The sequence below is a fragment of the Apis cerana genome, linkage group LG1 (genome assembly GCF_029169275.1).
Source record: "Apis cerana isolate GH-2021 linkage group LG1, AcerK_1.0, whole genome shotgun sequence".
Classification (NCBI taxonomy): Eukaryota; Metazoa; Arthropoda; class Insecta; order Hymenoptera; family Apidae; genus Apis; species Apis cerana.
The window spans coordinates 6,103,649-6,126,340 of record NC_083852.1 but is presented as its reverse complement, the minus strand read 5'-3'; the positions used below and the strand labels follow the sequence as shown (position 1 = coordinate 6,126,340).

General features: G+C 20.5%; 7 protein-coding genes and 1 long non-coding RNA gene across 14 annotated transcripts; 3 read left to right on the top strand and 5 right to left on the bottom strand.

Annotated features, from left to right (window-relative positions):
- Positions 1 to 138: 138 nt before the first annotated feature.
- Positions 139 to 2,921, bottom strand: LOC107994948 (zinc finger protein 330 homolog). Of its 2 annotated transcripts, none has more exons than XM_062080471.1 (6): positions 1,786 to 2,921; positions 1,355 to 1,525; positions 1,018 to 1,249; positions 760 to 924; positions 557 to 631; positions 139 to 467 (listed from the first exon to the last, which is right to left on the bottom strand). In XM_062080471.1, the coding sequence occupies exons 1-6, from the start codon at positions 1,903 to 1,905 to the stop codon at positions 235 to 237; spliced, it is 996 nt and encodes a 331-aa protein (XP_061936455.1). In that variant the 5' UTR covers positions 1,906 to 2,921; the 3' UTR covers positions 139 to 234. The 2 variants fall into 2 exon arrangements, with proteins under 2 accessions (XP_061936455.1, XP_061936464.1); XM_062080480.1 differs by having other exon boundaries at positions 599 to 631.
- A 151-nt stretch (positions 2,922 to 3,072) lies between these two features.
- Positions 3,073 to 6,517, bottom strand: LOC107994667 (transaldolase). The gene is made up of 6 exons (XM_062080453.1): positions 6,053 to 6,517; positions 4,887 to 5,010; positions 4,000 to 4,239; positions 3,795 to 3,920; positions 3,528 to 3,664; positions 3,073 to 3,438 (listed from the first exon to the last, which is right to left on the bottom strand). Exons 1-6 carry the CDS (start codon positions 6,237 to 6,239, stop codon positions 3,164 to 3,166), a joined length of 1,089 nt encoding a protein of 362 aa, XP_061936437.1. The 5' UTR covers positions 6,240 to 6,517; the 3' UTR covers positions 3,073 to 3,163.
- A 105-nt stretch (positions 6,518 to 6,622) lies between these two features.
- On the bottom strand, positions 6,623 to 9,180 carry LOC107994708 (UDP-galactose translocator). 2 transcript variants are annotated; one of them, XM_062080458.1, is made up of 5 exons: positions 9,042 to 9,180; positions 8,497 to 8,569; positions 8,254 to 8,373; positions 7,955 to 8,169; positions 6,623 to 7,874 (listed from the first exon to the last, which is right to left on the bottom strand). In XM_062080458.1, exons 2-5 carry the CDS (start codon positions 8,510 to 8,512, stop codon positions 7,227 to 7,229), a joined length of 999 nt encoding a protein of 332 aa, XP_061936442.1. In that variant the 5' UTR covers positions 8,513 to 8,569; positions 9,042 to 9,180; the 3' UTR covers positions 6,623 to 7,226. The 2 variants fall into 2 exon arrangements, with proteins under 2 accessions (XP_061936442.1, XP_061936443.1); XM_062080459.1 differs by having other exon boundaries at positions 8,254 to 8,369; positions 9,042 to 9,122.
- Positions 9,181 to 9,565: 385 nt separating this feature from the next.
- On the top strand, positions 9,566 to 10,660 carry LOC107994974 (thioredoxin-like protein 4A). The gene is made up of 3 exons (XM_017052179.3): positions 9,566 to 9,889; positions 10,002 to 10,138; positions 10,289 to 10,660. The coding sequence occupies exons 1-3, from the start codon at positions 9,812 to 9,814 to the stop codon at positions 10,500 to 10,502; spliced, it is 429 nt and encodes a 142-aa protein (XP_016907668.1). The 5' UTR covers positions 9,566 to 9,811; the 3' UTR covers positions 10,503 to 10,660.
- Positions 10,661 to 10,942: 282 nt separating this feature from the next.
- LOC107994973 (large ribosomal subunit protein uL1) lies at positions 10,943 to 13,190 on the bottom strand. The gene is made up of 5 exons (XM_062080500.1): positions 13,033 to 13,190; positions 12,437 to 12,592; positions 11,702 to 11,850; positions 11,279 to 11,451; positions 10,943 to 11,177 (listed from the first exon to the last, which is right to left on the bottom strand). The coding sequence occupies exons 1-5, from the start codon at positions 13,035 to 13,037 to the stop codon at positions 11,007 to 11,009; spliced, it is 654 nt and encodes a 217-aa protein (XP_061936484.1). The 5' UTR covers positions 13,038 to 13,190; the 3' UTR covers positions 10,943 to 11,006.
- Positions 13,191 to 13,420: 230 nt separating this feature from the next.
- On the top strand, positions 13,421 to 18,050 carry LOC107994690 (TBC domain-containing protein kinase-like protein). 4 transcript variants are annotated; one of them, XM_017051695.3, is made up of 14 exons: positions 13,421 to 14,020; positions 14,200 to 14,410; positions 14,481 to 14,730; positions 14,876 to 15,104; positions 15,170 to 15,444; positions 15,528 to 15,674; positions 15,748 to 15,868; positions 16,036 to 16,197; positions 16,269 to 16,446; positions 16,512 to 16,718; positions 16,800 to 17,059; positions 17,156 to 17,283; positions 17,386 to 17,548; positions 17,642 to 18,050. In XM_017051695.3, exons 2-14 carry the CDS (start codon positions 14,206 to 14,208, stop codon positions 17,747 to 17,749), a joined length of 2,433 nt encoding a protein of 810 aa, XP_016907184.1. In that variant the 5' UTR covers positions 13,421 to 14,020; positions 14,200 to 14,205; the 3' UTR covers positions 17,750 to 18,050. The 4 variants fall into 4 exon arrangements, with proteins under 4 accessions (XP_016907184.1, XP_016907186.1, XP_061936341.1 ...); XM_017051697.3 differs by having other exon boundaries at positions 13,504 to 14,020; positions 14,200 to 14,401; XM_062080357.1 differs by having other exon boundaries at positions 13,733 to 13,897.
- Positions 18,051 to 18,093: 43 nt separating this feature from the next.
- On the top strand, positions 18,094 to 22,677 carry LOC114577098 (uncharacterized). Of its 2 annotated transcripts, none has more exons than XM_028665250.2 (8): positions 18,094 to 19,906; positions 19,971 to 20,206; positions 20,400 to 20,593; positions 20,692 to 21,027; positions 21,143 to 21,462; positions 21,832 to 22,009; positions 22,111 to 22,326; positions 22,398 to 22,677. In XM_028665250.2, the coding sequence occupies exons 1-8, from the start codon at positions 18,225 to 18,227 to the stop codon at positions 22,503 to 22,505; spliced, it is 3,270 nt and encodes a 1,089-aa protein (XP_028521051.2). In that variant the 5' UTR covers positions 18,094 to 18,224; the 3' UTR covers positions 22,506 to 22,677. The 2 variants fall into 2 exon arrangements, with proteins under 2 accessions (XP_028521051.2, XP_061936305.1); XM_062080321.1 differs by having other exon boundaries at positions 19,971 to 20,308.
- Positions 21,489 to 21,950, bottom strand: LOC133666791 (uncharacterized). The gene is made up of 2 exons (XR_009831447.1): positions 21,817 to 21,950; positions 21,489 to 21,746 (listed from the first exon to the last, which is right to left on the bottom strand). It is a non-coding gene; the product is annotated as an uncharacterized LOC133666791 (long non-coding RNA).
- Positions 22,678 to 22,692: the final 15 nt, after the last annotated feature.

The window sequence follows — 22,692 nt, the reverse complement described above, 5'->3', positions numbered from 1 at the left end:
AAATTTTCTAGTTAATTTAATTATTTAGATATTTTTTTTATAAAAAAAAATATATCTTATAAAATATATGTATATTTATTTTTAATAAGATCTTTGATCTAATTTTGTCTTCTTATAAATACAAATTATAAATTATTATAAAGGCATAACAATGTAATATATTTATTTTTTCATTCTTACATTTAATTACAAAATTCAATTTTTGTTAAACATTTTGATTTAATGTTCTATTTATTATAATTTATTATTGCAATTTTGTTCACTTTCACTTATTGATTCATCATCATCGTTGTCATTTTCATTATCTTCGTCGTCGTCGTCGTCGTCGTCGTCGTCATCGTCGTCATCGTCGTCGTCGTCATCGTCATCGTCGTCGTCGTCGTCATCGTCATCTTCATTATTGTCATCTTCACTTTCATTTTCTTGATAAGTATAATTTTCAGGAATACAGTTTTGAGATTGATTTCCTATAAAATATATAATATAATGTAAAAGAAAATAAAGTAAATTAAATTAAAAAAAATAAATGAATATTAAAAACAATAAAGTTCTATACCATAATAATTATATCCACTTTCATTATCATATTCATATGTACCTTGACTTTGTCTACCAAACTTATGATTTCTCGCTATAAAATGAAAAATTTTATAACATAATTTTATAACATTTTTAAAAATATAAATAAATAAATTTGTTAATTAAATATAGATGTGAAAAATTAGTATTTAATGTAAATGTATTATATGTATTACTTACTTGACATACTAAGATCTTTTGTTTGTGATGTTTCGAAGCCACATTTAGGACAAGGAATTGGTTTGTTTTTTTCATACTTAAATCCTTTTCTTCGAATATGATCTTCACAATAACATGTTTTACATCTTAAACAAGAATATTGTCCTAATCGATTGCATGATTGACCTTAAAATATTAATTATTTGAAATAAATCAAATATAATTGCACTAATATAAATATATATAAAATACATATATAATTATATTTTTTATTTTTACATTTAAAACTTTCTGCTTCCAAAACTTGACATGATGCTTGATGTTCAAATTGATCATCTTCACAAAGAAAACAATTACAAAATGAACATCGAAATATTCTACCACCATGATCCCATACACCTCTTTCACATTCTTGACAAATTGCATCTATTAATGGACATATACATGCATGAGTTGTAAGGCAACGTCTTCCATGACAGACCCATGCTTCACAATGATCACATATAGCTCCCTTAATATTTATATTAATTATATTTACATTTTTGGCATTATATATTTATAATTTAATATTTACTATAATATTTATTTTTATTTTAAATAAGATATATTTACTTACCACCATACCTAAACCAATAGTAAATATTCCAGGATGACGAACAACACAATCTCCAGTTTTGAGCATACATTTTATTTTTCCACAATGAGCACACATTGGTAATCGTTGTAAAGTTTGACAAAAATAACAAAATGCTCTACTTTTTTGTTTTTTACCACATTTATCACATTCCTTTATTAAATTAATTAAAAAATTAAATAAGAATATAGTAAAGCACAGACAAAAATATATATATATGTATATAATTTAATATAATTAACATTTTTAATATTTTATTACTAATTAATATTTATATATTAATAGACTGTTAGATCAATCTATTGTAATATATTTGTAACCTAAAAAATACTTTTCTAAAATTTATATTTATTTGTAATCATAAATTATATTAATAAATACCTACATTATAAAATAAACATATAATTACTCACCATTACTGCATTACAAGGAAATTTAGCTAAATCTAATTGATCTTTCGCAGTTCTAATTTCTTTTTGTCTTAATTTTTGTTTTTCAGCTTTACGTCTTTGTCCTGTTTTTTTCTTCGGCATTTTACAAAATTTTATATATAATAAATATAATTATTATACTTATTTATTCACTTATACGGTATATTATTTAGTCACTTAAAAATAAGTAAAGAAAATTTTTAACATAAATATTAAAATAAATATTATCATGCTATTTCTCTTCGATTGATCGAAATGAGTATTTCGATTAATTCGAGATTAATAGATTCGATTCATTTCATACATTTATTTTTAGAAAGAAAGAGCCAAAATATTTTTCTAAAAAAGATGGCGTTAATTCTCAATTTTTATTGTGCTTTATTTTTCTTTTAAAGATATATCTTTTATAATCAAAAGATGGCGCTAATAGTTAATTCTTATCTTATCTATTTTTTCTTTACCCTTTATATTATTTTATTTTATTTTATATTATAAAAGTTTAGAAAACAATTCTACACATGAATTAATGTGTTCGATCTATACATGCTAATGCCAATATGTAATTTATCATATTGTCATACCATTGATATATGTATTATACTAGATTGATCTTTACTGTTAGTATTGTTTGTTCTCCGATTTAGAAATTCTGAATCAAAAAATATAAAATGCACCGACATAATTTAACTTTATAATAATAATAATAATTTTAAATATAAATAGTTTTATAACAAAATTTTATATGCCAAACTAAAATATCATTTTTTAATAAAAACAAATTTTATTATATTTTTTATTATGTAAAAAATAAAATAAAATATTATATTTAGTTTAATTATTAAAATTAAATTCATAAAAATACAAAGAATATTTAATTTTCCAGTTTTCTGAAATATCCTATATTTTCATGTAAGTTTATTTAAAGATTATGTATCTTATATATATACAATTTATTTGTCAACTATATAATATATAAAAAAAAATTAATGAATAAAAAATTAATGAATATCCTATACATTAAATATTTTATATGTAAAAATATATTAATATAAATAATTTATTATTTATTATATCAAAATCTAAATTATATCATTATATCAAATCAGCAATATAATTTTAGTTTGTCAATTATATTTATAAGAAATAATTCTTTATAATATATTTCTTTAAAATTTCATTTTTATTTAATATTATAAGTATAATATCTATTTAAATTAATTCATTATATATGTATTATATAAAAAAGTGGAATATATCATGCAATAAAAATTTATATTGAAATAATTATTTTTTATATTTTGTTATTTACAATATAACATTTGTTACATAGATATTTAAAATAGATATATTTTACTTATATTTAGGATTGTATTTTTTCTTGCAATAATTTTTCTAATTTACGAACATCTACCGCAAATTTGCGAATACCTTCGCTTAACTTATCTGTTGCCATTTGATCTTCATTCATAAGCCATCTAAATTCGGCTTCATTTAAACTGACCTTTTGAAGATCAGATTTCTTTGCTGCTTCTATTGTAAGTACTTTGCGTACTACATCATTGCTCTTTTCTAATTCTTCCAATAATTTGGGACTTATAGTTAAAAAATCACAACCAGCTAATTCTTTAATTTCACCTTAATAGAAAATAACAGTTTTCTCACAATTTATTTTTTTTAACAAATTATTAATTAAATTAATTATTTAATTTTAAAATTTTACTTACCAATATTTCTAAATGAAGCACCCATAACAACTGTTTTATATCCAAACTTTTTATAGTAATTATAAACTTTTGTTACAGATAAAACACCTGGATCTTCTTTAGATTCATAAGATTTCTTATCTGTATTTGCCACATACCTAAAGAATATTTTCATAAATAAATAAATCTTATAAATAAAAATTATATATATTTTAATATTGAAATTTACATATATTTATAAAAAATATTATAATATTATAATATTTATAAAAAATATTTTAAACTTACCAATCAAGAATTCTACCAACAAATGGTGATATAAGAGTTACACCTGCTTCTGCACATGCAACTGCTTGAGGAAAAGAAAATAGAAGTGTTAAATTACAATGAATTCCATACTTTTCTTCCAATTCCCTGTATAAAAAATTTCATTAGTTTATTCTTGAATTATAGTAAGTGTAATTTTGAATAATTATAAACATATTTGACTTACTTTGCTGCTTGAATACCTTCCCAAGTAGAAGCAAGCTTGATTAACACACGATCTTTATTTACACCAAGTTCTTCATACAAAGCAATTAATTTCTTTGCTTTCTCAATGCTAGCGTCTTTATTGAAGGACAATCTAGCATCTACTTCTGTGGAAACTCTACCAGGTATAATATTTAAAATTTCTTTACCAAAAAGGACACATGTGATGTCTAGAGCTGCTTCAATTTGTTCTGTCAAAGTACTGAAACAAATAAATTTATAAGTAGTTCATTTTTTTCATTAAAAAATTATGTGAATCAAAAAATTATCATACTAATTATTACCACTTTTATCATATCAAGCAAAACTTTTTTTCTTTCATACCTTTTGCTTCATACACTTCCTTTTATTTTTCTTTTTTCTATAAATTTCAATATTCTCCCTCTTTTTCCTAATCTTCATAGATTTTCCTACATTTCCATATAGATTTATTTAATTTCTTTACATTTCTTGATATATTATTTTGTTCATGTATATCATATTTTCCTTATAATTTCTATGATTTTTTAAATTAACTTTTATCATACTATAAATTTTACATCTAAAAATCTATCTATTAAAACAAATAATCTTTATATATTTCTTAATTATAATAGTAATTAATTAGAAATTATATATAGAATTTTATATACTAATCTTTAAAAATTAAAATTAATATATTTTTCCTTTATTATTTTAAGAAGAACATTTCATAATTTAATATTAATAAGAAAAACAATAAAGTTAATATTATTATTATATATTTTTAATTTTATAATAATCAAATATTTCATTAAAATTATTTATTATAATATTTATATTTTTATTTTATTGATTATATATTGTAAATATTATAATATATATACTTACGATCCAGATTTTTTCCCATATTGTACAGCTTTATCTATTAAGTGAACATATTTTTTTTGATTAGCTGCAGCAAGGATCAAAGAAGGATTTGTAGTTGCATCTATTGGCTTAAATTGTTCCATAGCTTAAAAACAATTAAAAACAATTTAAAAATTAGGCAAAATAATAAAATAAATTACAATAATAATAATAATTGTAATAATAACAATAAAAATTACAATAATAATAATAATAATTGTAATAATAATAATAATTATTTTGATAAATATAATAATTATTTATGATAAATAAATAATATATGAATAAAATAATGAAATTTAACACAAACAAATAAATTTTAATATAACATATATTTATACATGAACATTTTAAGGTCATCTCTGGCATCTATAGGTCAAGGCACAAATATGTACATGTAATACTTATATATATAACTCATGAATTATATTATATGATTACATTAAATGATAAAAAAAAAATTATCTTTACTTAATTAGATTTAAAGAATTTTAATAATTTATAAAAATATAAAAATAATTATAATGAAATTAAAAGTAATACAATAAAAAACTAAATAAATCAAGTCAGAAATACATATTTCATATTAATATATGAAATATATTATATAATAAATGAAATTATTAAATTTAAATAATTAATTTGAATTTTGTAAAATATATATATATTATAAATGCTTTAGAATTTAGATTAAAATCAGAATAAAATAATTTACAATAAAATTATAAATTTAAAATTTTTAAATTTGAAATGATAAAAACGATAGTTAATGAATTTAACATATTCTTTTGTTAATTTTATTTAAATTTTAAAAACAATTGATAAATTATATTCTAACAAAAAACTGTAATCGTAAGATCGGAAGATTTTATAATTTCCCCTACTCTTGTATGTAATCTAAACTTTATATCAGTTAATTTTCCGATGAATATTTTATGGTTTATTATAATATTTATACATATATATATTTATAATATAAATATATTGTAATATAACTAAATAAAAAAGATTTAATTCTCAGTTTTTAATATTTAAATGATAAACTATAAGTGCGCCATTTGAATTTTGCCTACTATATTTTTATAGTCACCTTCACCTTTGACCGTATGTATATTAAAATTATATATTTAAAAGTTGTATTTAATTACCTTGGAAGTCACCGGTATCAGCGACAATTGTTGTAATTTCTTTTAATTGTGTTAATGAACTCGTCATCTTGACTTTCTTCGATTGAGGCTCACTCATTCTTATCGATACTTTTATATACTGGAGATCGAAATTTCTGCTTCTTATACTGGAACAATCAGCATATATGATATACACGATTGCCAACATGTATGAAAATACTATTTAATTCTTTCCAAACATTATATATTTGTATTATATAATATATATCGATCTTTTTATCTGAAATCGATATTATTCAAATATTTAAATATAAATTATTCTGAAAAAATTTTATTATTTTCCAATATATAATAATGATTATATAGAAATATTATTCTTAATAATAAATTTTTACATTTAAATTTAATTTATTAGAATTGATAATTGTTGCTGATAACGATTACATATACCGATATGAGATAAGAATTATATAAAAATATATATTTTAATTTCGTAATTGTCCTCTTTTTTTCTGTTTTTTAAAAATATAATTTAAATTAATTTGATACAAGTAATAAATATATAAATAAATAATAATAATAATAAATAAATACATTATAAGACTCATTTATTGAAACTTAAGTACAATAAATTATAAATTTTATTTATACATATATATATATATTTATATTTATAGTAAAAGATTGTAACATCATATAAAAATATATAAATTAAAAAAAAAAACAATTAAATTGTTTTTTATATATAATTCCCTATATATATGTATGGAATATATATTAAAAGAATAATTTTACATGTACAATAATTTGTTAATTTAATATAAAAATGTGCTTACTTTTTTTTTACCAGTTTTAATACAATTATTTAGTAACATATTTAAAATATTTGTATTTTTATTTCATAATCTATTAACAATTTTTATTATTGTATTACTCTTTCATGAAAACTTATTACTATTATTTTATTATTTGTGATTAATATTAAAAAATTAATTTAAATTTTTTATATAAAAAAATATAAAAAAATACTGATTAAGTGACCGATATGATATAGATATTAATATTTTAATCATACATCATAATTGTCACTTTACATGAAAATAATATAATAAATTACACCATTGATTGAATGTATTAATAAATTTACTGAATTGAATATCACGTTTATCTTATAGGCAGCTTAATTTAGTTTACATCAAACTTTATCACTTAGAGATTGTTTATCAACAAATGCAGACTTTGGTTGATGACTATACATAAAAATTGAACATATTACTAAAATGGCACCTATAGAAAACTGGAAACTCAAATTGAAATTAAAAAGATATATTGAAGCTACACAAGAAATTATAATGGCTAAGGATGTGGCAAAACCTTTAAGTATATTATCTGCATATTTAACCACCATTGCAACAATGAGACCTCCACCTGCTTGAAGTACAATTAGATAACAAATAAATAAATCATAGCCAAAGAAAAAACCTTGTTTCTGTAACGTTTCACCATCATTTATAAAACATGTAATTAATCCAAAAGGTAAAGATAATAAACTTAATTGAATGTTTCTCATCCATACAGATATATCTGAATCTTTTAATATTTTCTCAAAATATATGCCTGCAAAACCTGATAAAAAACATGCACTTAAGGCAGCTGAAAATCCAAGTAAATGGTTTTGTTCTCTGCCAGATGGCAAAGTAGTATCTGAACTTTGTGCTAATTGTACTAATACTACTCCTATAACTAATAATATTAGAGCTCCCCATTGAGTATTTCTTAAAGATCTTCGTAGTATTACTACAGCAAAAAATGCTGTTGTTAAGATTTTAAGTTGGTATGTTACCTAAGAAATAATATATACAAAAACATAATATTAATATATTACAAAAAAAAATAATAATATAGGATATATTTTGCACATACCTGATAAGTTGCTGCATCTAAATTAGATGCTGATATATATAAAAGATTATTTTGTATAATATATAAAAGTGATGGCACAGATACTTTTAAGGTATCAATAGGTTGTTTTATAATTGTTAGTTTTAGAGAATTAAAAAATTTTAAAAAATTTCCTTCTTCAACAAAAACTAATATTAGACATGTTAAAAATTTAACAACTTCTGCCATAACAACAGCTAAAAAATATTATATTATATGATAATTTATATAATTAATAAATAATAACAGAAAAATTAATTTTTATAAAAAATATAATGTACCAGTTGATGAAAGAAACATATCTCCTGATCTTGTACGTGCATAACGCATACTAAGTCCAACCAAAGCATTTTGTAATGTAAGTGTAATTAAACTAACATATTTTAATATTTGACCACTTCCTTCAAAATAAATTAATAAATAAAATATCAAAGAATAATTAGAAAATTATATTGATAGATATATATAAAATATATTTGTTTATATTTTATAATGTATTTTTCATATTAAAATTATATACTTACGTTGCTGTGATTTCATTATATAATATTTTTTATAAACAATATTTTTAATATGATGAGCAATGGATCATTTCATCTACAAAATAATATATTTTAATAATTGCTAATAATTATTATTTTATATTTTAGATATGAATATATAATACTTAATTTTAATAGTGTGAAATATAAAGTGAAACACTAATATACATAAAATTTTATATTAAATACTATAAAATATATCAAATATATTTCTAAATTTTTAATTTTTATTCAATATAATGCTATTCAATATAATTCAATATAAAAAAATAATGAAATAACATAAATCAATAATGTTACAATATATATATAATAAATAAGTAATTTATATTACTTATAAAAAAAACTTATAAATATAAAAAAATTGTAATTTATATCTAAATATAAATATATTCATTGCACTTATATGATACTTATATGATATGAGATACTATATTAACAAATTTAAATATATATGTTTTAATAAAAAGTACGTAACGTTTTTCTAATATTTATTTTTTATATTTATATAAATATTTTCATTTTACCTTTATTTGCGTTTTTATTTAAATAAAAAAGCTAGATCTATATAAAAAATGTACACGTTGACATTTAGATTCTTGCATTACATCACAATGTATGTATTATTTGTATACGATACATAAATCCAACATTTTATATAGAGAATATAAATATAATATCAGATATATTAATATTTATTTTTATATTTTACAAAGTAAATCAAAATATAACATTTTTTAAATAATTTATATCTTATTATAATATAAAATAATTTTTTTTATTGAAAAAAATACATAAAATTTTTAGTTTTTAAATTTTTAATATAAGTTTAAAATTAAATTAATAATTTAATTATAATAAATGTTATTATTTTATTATTATAGAAAGAATAAACTATGACAGATACTTATAAACAAAAATTAATAATCTTATAAAACAAAATTGATATTCTAAAAATTAAAATGGAACTAGAGATTTTTTTTAATTCTGTCAATATATTGATAATAGTGAATTTTGATTTTCAAGTATAGAAGTACTGTAGACTATAGTGTAATGTTGATTTGTACTATAAAATAAAATTCTGTAATTTATAATTTATAATTTCAATTACATGATAAGAGTTATATAATGATTAATTATTACATTGATTTTATATAATATATAACTATTTTTAATTTTTTTGTTGAATTTTAGTTGATTTATATCAACAAAAATATTTTATTACATGTGAATGTAAAAAGACAAATTGTCTTCTCTTATTTTCTGCTCAATCTGCATTTAATAAATAAAAAATATAATGTCTTATATGTTGTCACATCTTCACAATGGATGGCAAGTAGATCAGGCGATTTTATCAGAAGAAGATAGAGTAGTTGTAAGTTTTTAATTTAATTTTATTAAATCAAATATTTTAAATTTTTTGAAAATACATGGAATATCCAAGTTTGTTTAATAAAATAAAAAAGATGTAAACAATATATATTTAGGTTATCAGATTTGGTCATGATTGGGATCCAATGTGTATGAAAATGGATGAAGTACTTTATAATATTGCTGAAAAAGTAAAAAATTTTGCTGTCATCTATTTGGTTGACATTACACAAGTACCTGATTTTAATAAAATGTAAGTCTTAAATTAAAAATTATTAGTTTAAATATTTTAATTCTTATTAAGAAATATAATAACTATTAAATAATTTTATTTTAATAAATAAAATTTTATAATATAAAAATAAATATTTGTAGAAAATATAAATGTAAATCTTTTATATAGGTATGAATTATATGATCCTTGTACAGTAATGTTTTTCTTTCGAAATAAGCATATAATGATTGATTTAGGAACTGGAAATAATAATAAAATAAATTGGACATTAGAAGATAAACAAGAAATGATTGATATTATTGAAACAGTTTATAGAGGTGCTAGAAAAGGTAGAGGTTTAGTTGTTTCACCCAAAGATTATTCTACAAAATATCGCTATTAATTATATATTAATAAATCTTAACAAAAATATTATTATTAAGCTTGAATTTATATCGATAAATAAAAATATATTATAATTAAAAATAAATATAAAATTGTGTATTATAATACATATTTATTCAATTCAAAATAAATTGCACATTATTGAGAAAATATTAACCACATTTCTATATTTTTTATTTTATATTAAATGTATATAATATATATAAATTTATGTAAATTATCTTATTTTGTATGCAAAAAGAAAATAATAGTTCAGTAAACAAATTATTACATACAAAAATTTTCTTTTTAGTATAAAATTTATATAATATATTAATTTTAAGAATTTTTCTAAAAATATTTATAATTTTCTATTGTATTAATTATTAATTTTTAATATATTTAAATAAACACATGATTTATACTTAAAAAATGTTATATAATAAATAACACCATATATTATATTTTTATTCTTATTTTATTTTTTCATTATGCATGAGAAATATTATTCATACCAATTACATTAGTACAATCTTTGAGGAGGTCCCATTGAAGATTTAATATGAAGAGAACGTACATTTTGCCAATGTTTTTTTAATAATGAAACCAAAAAATTAATTGAAAGATGTACATTTTGTACTAGTTCATCTGGAGTCATTTCCACATGTCCTACAGCTACTGACAGACATAATACCTAAACAAAATTTTTTAAATTATATTTTAAAAAAACATTAAAAATATAATTTTAAGAATTTGTGTAATACAATAATACAATAAATATAAAACAAGATTTACCTTTTTCATTTGAAATTTAATTGTAGCTTTCACTTCATCAATTTTCCCTACCATTGATTCTTGATGAGAAAGAAGACCAGGGAATTTACCAGCTTTATTTAGACCAGGACCAAGAATACGTGGAATTTGCTTAATTAAAGATTCACTAGCTAAGAAAGCATCATATTTTTTAGCTGAAAAAATTACATACAAGTTAATTTTTAAATAATAATAATAAAGTTAACTTAAAGAAAATGTCTCAACACGGATTGAGGATACGAAGTAATGAAACACAACGTCCTCACCTAGTGAAGAATTTAATTTTCTTCCATTCGACAACCAATGTTAAAAATTATAAGTTAACAATGGTGCTTTTTGGAAGACAAAATAAGAGAATAATAAAAAAAAAAAAATAAATACATAAAATAGAAAATTTTTGATTACCTAGTTTTTTTACAAGTTTTTTATTTTTATTCAATTTTTTCAATGCTTCTGCATCCATATATGGAATATTGTTAGCTTTAGCTTCATCACAATGTTGTTGGTCTCCCAAAACACAAACTTGCATTTTTGGTCTTGGAATATTTTTTAACCTTTAACAAACAATATAAAACAATATAAATTAACAGTCATATATCATAAAAACAATATTATCATTTTTATATCATTATAAAAACAATGTTTTGGTAAATGAAAATTGTTATTTATTTTTTTTATTCATATAATTTTAATATAATATATTATTAATATAAGAAATAGAATATTTAAAAAGTAAAAATTAAAATTATTATAATTATACAAAAATAAAAAAATATATATAAAAATATATATAAAATATTCTCAGTGGCATATTGAAGAACAACATAAATTATTCAGATAATACATGCAATATAATTTATCATCATTGAATATTAATTTCATTAATTAAATTGAATAAATAATTGCCACAATCAAATATTAACTTACCTGCAGGATCATAAGTATGATCCTGGAATAAAAACAAAGGTAAAATACCTCCCCAATTTATTTAAGACCCTGGGTAAAGGTCCGCTAGGTAAAACCTAGCTTCCTGACTATATATGAGGTAATCTTTTCGGATATTAATTAAGAAAAAAAGAAAAATAGATTTAAGAATCATCAAAAACCGAAAGGAATCCTCAATGTCAGGTAAAAACATACTTGACGGTGCCTGAGAAACGTTTGTCCTTTTGTGGATCATAATTCTTCAATCCAATTTGGAGTTCCACTGTTTCTAAGAATTTCCTTTTTTTGTCTTGTGAGTGTTGGAGGACAGCATTCACACATTCATAAAGAGTATCACGTGATACTTTGGACCTATTCATTAAAATTATTACATCAGAAATTTAATTCAAAATCATTTTTATATTTTATATTTTTTTTTATATCACTCTATATTATAAAATATACAAAATATGTACATAAGTTAAAATATTTAAAATTATATTAAAAATTATAAAAAAAAATACAAGAAAAATTAATTTTTTGCTATAATAGAAAGAGAAAAATTACATTAATTTTTTAAAAGAATTCTTAAATAATTAAGATTGATTTTATAAAAAAATATTTATGAATTTATGATATAACGTGGAGCTATACGTTTTGAAGTATTAAAACTACGATAACATTTAATATAATATTTATTTAAAGAAAATACTAATAATTATATTAAAAAAATATATTAAAAAATATATTATGTATAATATTAAAAATATGAAATTTTGGATTATTAAAATATAAACAGATTAAATACTCACGTCATTGTATCTCTACACACAGATCACAACCAATCGACTATCCAGTTGTCTGACTAAAATCAGAAAGAAACGTAATAGCGTGGGCAAGTAGATAAAATCAAGTGAAAAGTATATATATTTACTAGATAGATATACGTTCATATTAAAATTTCTACTTATACTTCTTAAAGTTATTATAGATGGCGTATTTGTAGTTTCAAAATTCTTTGCTACCTTGCCTTTTTTATAATAAAAAAGAATATATGATATAAAATATAATTAAAATATATTAGCAATTTTAAATATCAATTTTTCATTTCATCAAAAAAAAATATTATATAAATAAAATAATATTAAATTTTTTAAACAAAATAATCTTTTAAGAAAAAGAAATCCATTTTCATGAAAATAAGCAATTAAAATGGCAAGAACTGACATCAAGACCATTGTATTTTATACAATACTTATCTTAATACTAAATATTAATAGGTGAAATCACAAATCACAATATGATTTAATTTATTTATTTTCGGAAATTTAGTTTATTATTATCTGTGATAAAATATAAATAAATGAAAGATTTAATTAATTATTTGATTTTTGCCAAAAAATTTTCTTTAATTATTAATAATTAATAATTAAATTATATTTTTTTAATTTACATATATTAATATATAATTATTATATATAACAAGCAAATGATATTTTGTTTTAACAAATTATAAAAAATGAAAAATGATATATCCAGATGAAGTGAATATTATTTTTCTTATCTTAAACAGCATTGATAAATAAATCATTGATAAAAATTCTAATCATATCATAAATGATAATTTTAAATAATTTAGTTAATTTTAAATAATTATAAAAAAATGTAATTCTAAAGGTATAATTTAATATATTTTTATAACTTATATATAATACTATAAGTATTAAATATAAATGAAGTTAATCATGTAAATATTTATTAACTATATTCAAATTTTGTAAAAATTTATGAATAAATCAAGTACGTATATTTTATAATATTGTAATACATAGCATTTTTAAATATAATGAAAATATATAAAAATAAATATATAATAGTATATTTAAATTTTTTATATCGTTAAAAAATTAAATTAATTTTTTTAATCATTATTTTAGTGGTGATCTAAAATATATTTTTATTTTATTATTTTATTATAGTCAAAAATGTGTCCAGCACTTCTAGAAAATGAAGAACGATGTTTTGGTGGAATGACATTTTTTGCTCAAAGTCATCCAGTCGAAGTTTGTGGTAGTAATGGTTTACCTCTTACACCAAATTCAATAACTATTTATGGAAAATCTCAATTTTTAAAAACTGTTCACCATCCAAATTTATCTACATATCTTGACATAATTAGAAGTAAACATGGTAAAAATTTAAAAAATTAAAAAATGAATAATATTCCATATAATTATTTAATTAAAATTTATTTTTATAGAACGGATAGTAGTGGTTGCAGAATATAATGGAGACCCATTGAACAACAAACAAACTTTAAACATAGATGATATTATAAAAATAGCATTTCAATGTTTATTGGGTTTACAACATATGAATATGTTAAATTTAGTACATAGACATTTAAGTCCTGAAAATATATTAATTAATAAAAGTGGAAATGTGCAATTATATAATTTTGGTTTATATTATATGACAGATAGTGGAAAAAATGTATCTTTTCCTATTGGGTATGTATTAATAAAACTTAAAATAAATAATTTTAAAAATATAGATTTAATATCATTTTTTAAATTTTTGATTTTAATTATTTAGAGATAAAAAAAAATATAAATAGCAAATATTTCTTAAATGTATAATGCATTTTATTTTTAGTTATCCAAAATATACAGCACCTGAAGTATTTTTAAGTCCTGGTGTTAGTAGTGCAAAAGTAGATTCTTGGTCTTTAGGAATAATTATTGCAGAATTATTATTGACAAAGTCAATATGGTCAGGTGTAAAATTATCCCAATGTTTACGAAAGGTTCTTAGTCTCATTCATTGTGAAACTTCTGTATTTGAACGTCTTGCAAGAGAAACCAATTGTTATAATACATATAAGGTAATTTTTTCCATTTATATTTCATATTTATCTTTTGTAATTGTAATATTTTATTATTATAATAGGATTTACCTGATAAAGTAAAAGAATTTGTAGATTCTTGCCTTCAAATTCATCCTTCAAAACGTAAAATACCAGAAGAATTATTAAAATTGTCAATATTTGAAGAATTTTTATTAAAAAATGAAAAAGAAAAGAAAAAAAATTTATATAAAAATGTAATTGTTAGGAAAATGGATGAATTGTATTATTTATGGCAATTAGCAGGAGGAGATATTACTGTAGAATTAAAGAAACAAGGACTTATCAGATCAAGACCACCTATTTTATCCATTCCAAAGTAACTATAATAATTTAATGAATATTATTTTATTTAATATTATTTTTTTAAAATAAAATATAATTTATTAATTCGTTTTTTAGTTTAGTAATACTTTTAGGTCAAATGTTTGGAAGGAGAGATACAGCAGGTTTACTTGATTTACGTGTTATTAAAGTCCCTCTTGATACATTACGTCAACGTTTGTCTCATATTCCATATATTGCAAATTATCCATGGTTAACAAATCAGTAAGTACAATAAATATAAATCTAAATTTCATTTTTTTCTTTTATCTTGTTTTAATGATTTGTTATTTTATAGAATGCATGTTCAATCACAAGAAGATTTAATAGATGCTGCTTCTCAGTTACCTTTAATCATAAGGGAAAGAGATACAGAATATCAATTTTATAGAATTGTTTTATATGATAGATTGCTACAGGTGATTTAAAATAAATAGAAATTTTTCATAGAAAAATTAAAAATATTTTTCTTGAACTTAATACATATAAAATTACATATTATTATTATAAATTATGTATTAAAATTTACATAGTAAAATATTTCGTATTTATTTGTATTTTTTATATTTATTTATTTATAATTTAGGTATATCCAATTACACAAGAAGTAATCATTAAAGAAGCACACAAAGATATACCACCGCCTGTTAGAGGAGCTGTTTGGGCAGCATTACTTGGTATTACTGGTGATATTCAAAAACGTTATGATATGATCGATAAAGAAACACCTACTCATACAGATCGACAAGTAATTAGTCTTGTATTAATTAACAATAACATTAAATTATTTATTTTTAACATTTTAAAAATATCTTATAGATAGAAGTAGATATACCAAGATGTCATCAATATAGTGAATTATTGTCATCTGGTGCTGGTCATGAGAGATTACAAAGATTACTCAAAGCATGGGTTCGAAATAATCCTCATTATGTTTATTGGCAAGGATTAGATTCTTTAACAGCTCCATTTCTTTATCTTAACTTTAATAACGAAGGTAGTAACTTAAATATATTACAAAATATATTTATATATATTATTTATTATACATTGTAATTTCAGCTAGAGCATTTGAATGTTTGTCTGCATTTATACCAAAATATCTTCACAAATTCTTCTTAAAAGATAATTCAGCTGTTATACAAGAATATTTAGGAAAATTTTCACAAATTATAGCTTTTCATGATCCTCAATTAGCTAATCATCTTAGATCAATTAACTTTGTACCAGAATTATTTGCTATTCCATGGTTTCTAACAATGTTTTCACGTAAGTTATCTTATTATTACTCGAATTATATAAAATTTTTTTTTAATGTTCTTGTTTCACTTTTTAATTTTTTTATTTTAGATGTTTTTCCACTTCATAAAATACTCCATTTATGGGATAAGCTCTTATTAGGAGATTCTTCATTTCCACTTCTTGTTGGATTAGCTATATTGAAACAACTACGAGATTCTCTTTTAACTTCAGGTTTTAATGAATGTATTCTTTTATTTTCTGATCTTCCCGAAATCGATATAGAATTATGTGTGAAAGATTCTATGATGATGTATCAAAATACACCACCTAGTATTACTTATAGAAAACATCAATTTAATCAACCAAAGGTATAAATATGTTATGATGATATATTTATATGTATTTTTTAATAATTTATTGTTATAATTATAAATTTTAAAAAGTTCTTAAACATTTCTTTACAGGATATAAATTGGTCAGAATTGGAACCTGGGACTGAGAAAATGCCAAGAATTTCTGTTGATGATTTTTTAGATTTATTAGATAATAATCCTGAAAAATTGATAGCTGTAGATGTACGTAATAATATACAGTGAGTATTTTATAATAATACAAAAAAATTGTATTATTTCAAATTATTTTTTTTATAATACTTACTATTTATTACTATTTATAATACTTACTATTTATATAGATTTGAAAGAGGTGCTGTAATAGGTAGTATTAATATTCCATTTACAAGTGTACAACTTTCTTTAACTCATATTGAAACCCTTGGACCACATGCAAAACCACTCATAGAAAATAAAAATAGTATTGTCATAATTATTGGACCCCATGATCAAAATAATGCATTGGTAAATATTATATGTATCATGAAATTTATATTTTTCAATATTAAAAATAAGACTTTTATAGTTAGAATTTATAGTTAAGAATTTTGAATGTAGTTTGCAGATTTCTTAGTAAAATGTGGAATTATGGGTGTATGTTCTTTACAAGGAGGAATTTCTGCTTTACGAGCGAAATCTCCAAATGTTATAGTAGCAGTGCGTTAAAAAATATTTATAATATATATAATATAAAAAATGATATACATATTTGTACAGGTATTTAACAATTTTAATATAAATTACACTAAAATAATTAATAATTATTTCTATATTAGAAAATTATAAAATTTGTATATATATAAATATTAATTTTATTTATATTTTAATAGTTTATTTGGTTTTTTTATTTTTATGAGATTACTATTGTTAAATTTTCAATCATTAAAATTATATATAATGAAATAAATAATAAGTAAATAAAAAATATATATGACATGAATTATGAAATTAAATTTTTATTATAGTATACTATATCTATTTATTATCCTATACTATTCTATATCTGTATTCTATATATGTATAATAGATAGTAACCATAGAAACTCAGTCAAAACATTACAATTTTAAATAATGATTTCATGTATGTTTATGGTTATTATAATTCTTTAAACACGATTGTATAATTAGATTTATTTATTTTATGAATATGGAAGGCAATATTTCTCCAAATCTTCAAAAGTGGATAAAAAAATGTTTAAAAAGAGAATTTGAAAATAATATACAAAGATCATTAAAAGAAGATACAGATAATGTTAATATAGCTCAAAGTATTATACATTCAAAGGAAATGTCCATTTTAGTAAATTCTATGAAAGCTACAATTCTTGAACAATCTGCTTCGAGATCTGAATCAACTATAATTTCTGATTCTCGACCTCAATCATCCTTTTCTTGCATCAGTGATCAAACAAGTGAAGATTGGAATTCTCCATTAAATAATGATGAATATTATAATGTTATTCTTGATAAAATTAATCAAGATAAACCTATTCATGTTAGATTAGCTGGTTACGAAATTTTATTAAAAAGTGAACTTTCAAATTTAAATAATAATCCTATATGGGATTCGCTTCAAAAAGCTTTATTAAAAGGCCTTGTAGATGAAAGTAAACCTATTTTTGAAGCTAGTTTACAAGTACATGCAAAATTGATCACTTGTTTACAATCATATGATGTATATATCAATTTGTTAAATGCCTTTGATTTTCAATATGATTCACAAAAAACATTTGAGATTTTACCTACACTAATTTCTGGAATTAATTTTAAATTTTTTTTACATGAAAGAATATTTCGTATTATACATTTAATAATTCATTATCACGAAGAAAAACTGAAAAGTATAAGAAGTCCTGATAAAACTATAGAAGAATTAATAGAACAATTTATTATATTTTTGAGTACACATGCATCTGGAAATATAATGCAGCAAAAAACATTAAATATACTCAATATTATTTCTGTGTTAGAACCATGTGCAGATTGGAGTAAAAAATGGATTGTAAATCTTGCTACTAGAAAAATATTTTTAGCTGCTTTAGGAAAATCACCAAATTTATTACAACAAGTAATGCATTATGTACAAAAAGGATTGGGAGAGCCTCCTCATTCTATAGCAATTTCTATTTATGATGATCCAATGGAAGTTATTATTAATGGAAATACAATAGAAACAGTAACTTATCTTCACTGTTTATGTTTTGTGTCTCAACTTTGTGCTTATGAAGCAGGTCGTGAACTTTTAATAGAAAATATTTTAATCATTCCATTTTCAGTTTCTAAATTTTTAAGTGCTTCTTTGAGAGCTCTAAATAAATTATCTGTAGAAACAGTAAGTGGTGTATATAATGTTTCTTGTTTTGCTTTACAATTTATTTTAGATAAACCAACAATATTATATGATTATGAATTTTATCATATTGCATTGTGCCATTTATCATCTTTTTCTGAAAATAATATTAAAATATGGCCACATACATTAAAAATTATTCTACATATGTTAGACACAATAGATGGTTCTTTATTTCTTATCTCAGAATGCAAGGAACATACAGTAAATTTTGAAAAAAGTATATCAAAATGTCCAGCTATGTTCATTATAATAATAGCCTCAAATATGTTAAGACAACCTTTATCTTTAATAAATATGGAATATCTTTTTGAATTATTTGATGTAATACAAAAGTTATTTGATATATTTGATGCATATGAAACTATACAATATAAAATAGAAAAAGAATTTTATCCTGCTGTATCATATTTTTATAAAAAATTAGATAAATCTTATTTTGAAAATGAAAATAAAGCTCAACAGATAAATAGGTAATTTATTGATATACAATTTGTTTTTATGTATAAAATAGAATATAAAAAATATAATTTGTAGTGCAGTTAACACATTATTGATTAAAATGGTATCTATTCCATTTGGATTGAAAGCTCTTGTTCGAGAATCATCAGTATTTCAAGAATTAATTGAAGGATCTATTGTACCTTTAAGAATGTCTTGGACATCAATTGAAGTAGTTAATTTTGTATCATCTGCTGCTTTTTTTCACTTGGGATATGATGTAATTGCTAATTTGGCGCCCCATGTTTTGTCTAACTTACTTTCAGAGACATGTAAAGTATTAGAGGATCCACACTATTTTCATGACCCATGGGATCATGAAAATATTCAAAAATTTTTACATATATTAACTATTTTTTCTCTTAATTTTAAATGTACGAATAAAAATAAAAATTTTTCATTATTTTATTTTGACTGAAAATACAAATATTACTGATATTAAATAATTATTTATTTATTTCGCAGGTTTTTGCGCATTTATGTCAAATGTAAAAGAATCATACAATGAAGAACATAATTATCCACTTAATTTATCACAATTATTTAATGATTTGATAAATCCTGAATCAAATTATCATTACTTAGGACTTTTATCATTAAATATTGTAATTTGGAATTTAAATATTTGTTTATATTTATTAGAATTATTAAATTTTCAGGTAATATATTATTTTAATTAATTAATTTAAAATATTTTAATTTTCATTTTTTTGAAATTAATATAATTTATAATAATATTTATAAAATTCTTTTCTAGAATATTTTGTTAGAAATTCAAAATTTTGATACAAAAGAAGGTATAAATGAAGAAATAGATACTAGATATATTGATAATTATACATTAATACGACATAAAATTATATCTAAAACATATTTTATTAAAAGTAAAAACGAAGAAGAAACTTTTAAATTAGAAGAATATGATTTACCAAAACTACCTCCTTTGAAATTAAATAAAGAAAATTCATCTGCAGAAACTGAATATGATACTGAATTAGAAACTTTACTTCGAGAAAATAAATCAGTATTATTAGATATTAATTGGGTTGAACAAATTAGAGAAGCATATATAGTATCATTAGATCCAATAAAAGTATATATAAATTTTTATTTATACTTAATACTTATTTATACACAAATTAATATTTTTTAAATTGTTTAAAACTTATATCTTATCATAATCTCACAAAATAAATTTTTTTTATTAGAATACAGTATTAATTCAACTTGTGGATCAGATGCAAAAAGCAATTCCTACTGCAGAATGGGGAGAAAACTTTCAATGGAAAGAAAATATATCATCAAATACAGATTTTTGGTTTGCAGAAGAAATACATGGGATTAATTTAGCTTTGTATTATGCAGAACAAAATGATATTTTAGAAAACACAATTGAAATGAAAGAAAAATTAAAAAAATTTATAAATGAATGTCATGCATTTATACATTACGAAAGACCAACAAAATTTGATGGTTTTGATTGGTTTTTATCTACAGTATTTATCATTTGTAAAGGAGATGTGAACAGGTATATATTAAATTTCTGTAAAAAAATTTAAATTTTTAATAATAAACTTTATTTTAGATTTTTATAATTTTTTTTTATTTTTTATTGCTTCAGTTGACCGCGAATATACCCTTACTAGCAAATTCAAATTTTATCAAAAATATTTTTAATATTTTTAAACTATTTAAACATTTTTGAATAAAATATTGAAATTATTACTTTTTCAAGAAAAAAATGTAGGGTAACTCTAGCTAGTCAATGTATCATCATTAGCAGGTCTCAGGTTGAAAACTTGGTCATCATTGCTATAAAAATGCGCATAAGATAGTTATTTATCATCATCGACCTTTTAAATTTTAATATGATAATACATACTATAATTAATTTCAGATGTAAAATGTTTATTGCACAATTAATTCACTTCCCGGTAATCCCCTTTTTGTGGACTAACTTTGGTAAAGTTATAGATAAGTATACTAAACAAGAATGTGCCACTCAATATGTATTTATGCAACTTTTAGAAAGTATTATTAGTAATGAACTTTCACATATTAAATTTGCACTCAAGGTATATATTGAAAAATAAATTTCAAAATTATTTAATACTAAAAATCTTTTATTAAAGATCTTTATCTAATCTTTTATTAATTAATTTATATTGCAATATAGAATAGTTCTGGAGTGGATTGGTCCTTAATATGTAATTTAATGATATCTCAATGCTTTTGGGGTTTACTTCCATGGACTCAAATTATGCATTTTTTTGCAATTTGTGTTTTATTCTCTCCTGATTATATAATATATTATTGTACGTCACTTTTATATCATTGTCAATTTCGAATAATGGAAAATATAACAAGTGGAAAATTATGGCCAGAAAATATGGTACTATATATATTTAATATATTATATAATATATATGAAATATTTATTTATATTTATATTATATTATTTAGGTTTTGGATGATTATCAATGTCATAATTATATTAGATTTATGGATTCATTAGATAAAAGATATAGTAATAAAATTTTACCTAATTTTTTGATTAAAGGATTCAATTAAAAAAATGAAATATAAAAAATAGTTATATAAATAATAAGAATTTTCATTTTTTAATGAATATTCATTAATAAAAAAAATATAATTGTAAAAAGTATAATTGTAAAAATTGAATATTATTATGTAAAATAATTTGTTTAAATATTAATTTAAATAAATTGTGACCATCAATGAATATTGTATATGCATA

Bases quoted from the DNA above. Each gene is read 5' to 3' on its own strand.
- LOC107994948 (XM_062080471.1), bottom strand. From the start codon at position 1,905: ATGCCGAAGAAAAAAACAGGACAAAGACGTAAAGCTGAAAAACAAAAA. The intron at 925-1,017 runs GTAAAAATAAAA...TAATATTTTAAG, and splicing joins GGAAGCAGAAAGTTTTAAAT to GTCAATCATGCAATCGATTA. The intron at 632-759 runs GTAAGTAATACA...TTCATTTTATAG, and splicing joins AAAAGATCTTAGTATGTCAA to CGAGAAATCATAAGTTTGGT.
- LOC107994667 (XM_062080453.1), bottom strand. From the start codon at position 6,239: ATGTTGGCAATCGTGTATATCATATATGCTGATTGTTCCAGTATAAGA. The intron at 3,665-3,794 runs GTAAGTTTAAAA...AATATTCTTTAG, and splicing joins GTTGGTAGAATTCTTGATTG to GTATGTGGCAAATACAGATA. The intron at 3,439-3,527 runs GTAAGTAAAATT...TTTTCTATTAAG, and splicing joins TGCTTCATTTAGAAATATTG to GTGAAATTAAAGAATTAGCT.
- LOC107994708 (XM_062080458.1), bottom strand. The intron at 8,170-8,253 runs GTACATTATATT...AATATTTTTTAG, and splicing joins TATGTTTCTTTCATCAACTG to CTGTTGTTATGGCAGAAGTT. The intron at 7,875-7,954 runs GTATGTGCAAAA...ATTATTTCTTAG, and splicing joins TAGATGCAGCAACTTATCAG to GTAACATACCAACTTAAAAT.
- LOC107994974 (XM_017052179.3), top strand. From the start codon at position 9,812: ATGTCTTATATGTTGTCACATCTTCACAATGGATGGCAAGTAGATCAG. The intron at 9,890-10,001 runs GTAAGTTTTTAA...ATATATATTTAG, and splicing joins CAGAAGAAGATAGAGTAGTT to GTTATCAGATTTGGTCATGA. The intron at 10,139-10,288 runs GTAAGTCTTAAA...TCTTTTATATAG, and splicing joins GTACCTGATTTTAATAAAAT to GTATGAATTATATGATCCTT.
- LOC107994973 (XM_062080500.1), bottom strand. The intron at 11,452-11,701 runs GTAATCAAAAAT...TAATTTTTTCAG, and splicing joins AAAACTTGTAAAAAAACTAG to CTAAAAAATATGATGCTTTC. The intron at 11,178-11,278 runs GTAAATCTTGTT...AATTTTGTTTAG, and splicing joins TTAAATTTCAAATGAAAAAG to GTATTATGTCTGTCAGTAGC.
- LOC107994690 (XM_017051695.3), top strand. From the start codon at position 14,206: ATGTGTCCAGCACTTCTAGAAAATGAAGAACGATGTTTTGGTGGAATG. The intron at 15,675-15,747 runs GTAAGTACAATA...GTTATTTTATAG, and splicing joins TATCCATGGTTAACAAATCA to AATGCATGTTCAATCACAAG. The intron at 15,869-16,035 runs GTGATTTAAAAT...TTTATAATTTAG, and splicing joins TATATGATAGATTGCTACAG to GTATATCCAATTACACAAGA.
- LOC114577098 (XM_062080321.1), top strand. From the start codon at position 18,225: ATGAATATGGAAGGCAATATTTCTCCAAATCTTCAAAAGTGGATAAAA. The intron at 21,028-21,142 runs GTATATATAAAT...TTTTTTTATTAG, and splicing joins TATCATTAGATCCAATAAAA to AATACAGTATTAATTCAACT. The intron at 22,327-22,397 runs GTACTATATATA...TATATTATTTAG, and splicing joins AATTATGGCCAGAAAATATG to GTTTTGGATGATTATCAATG.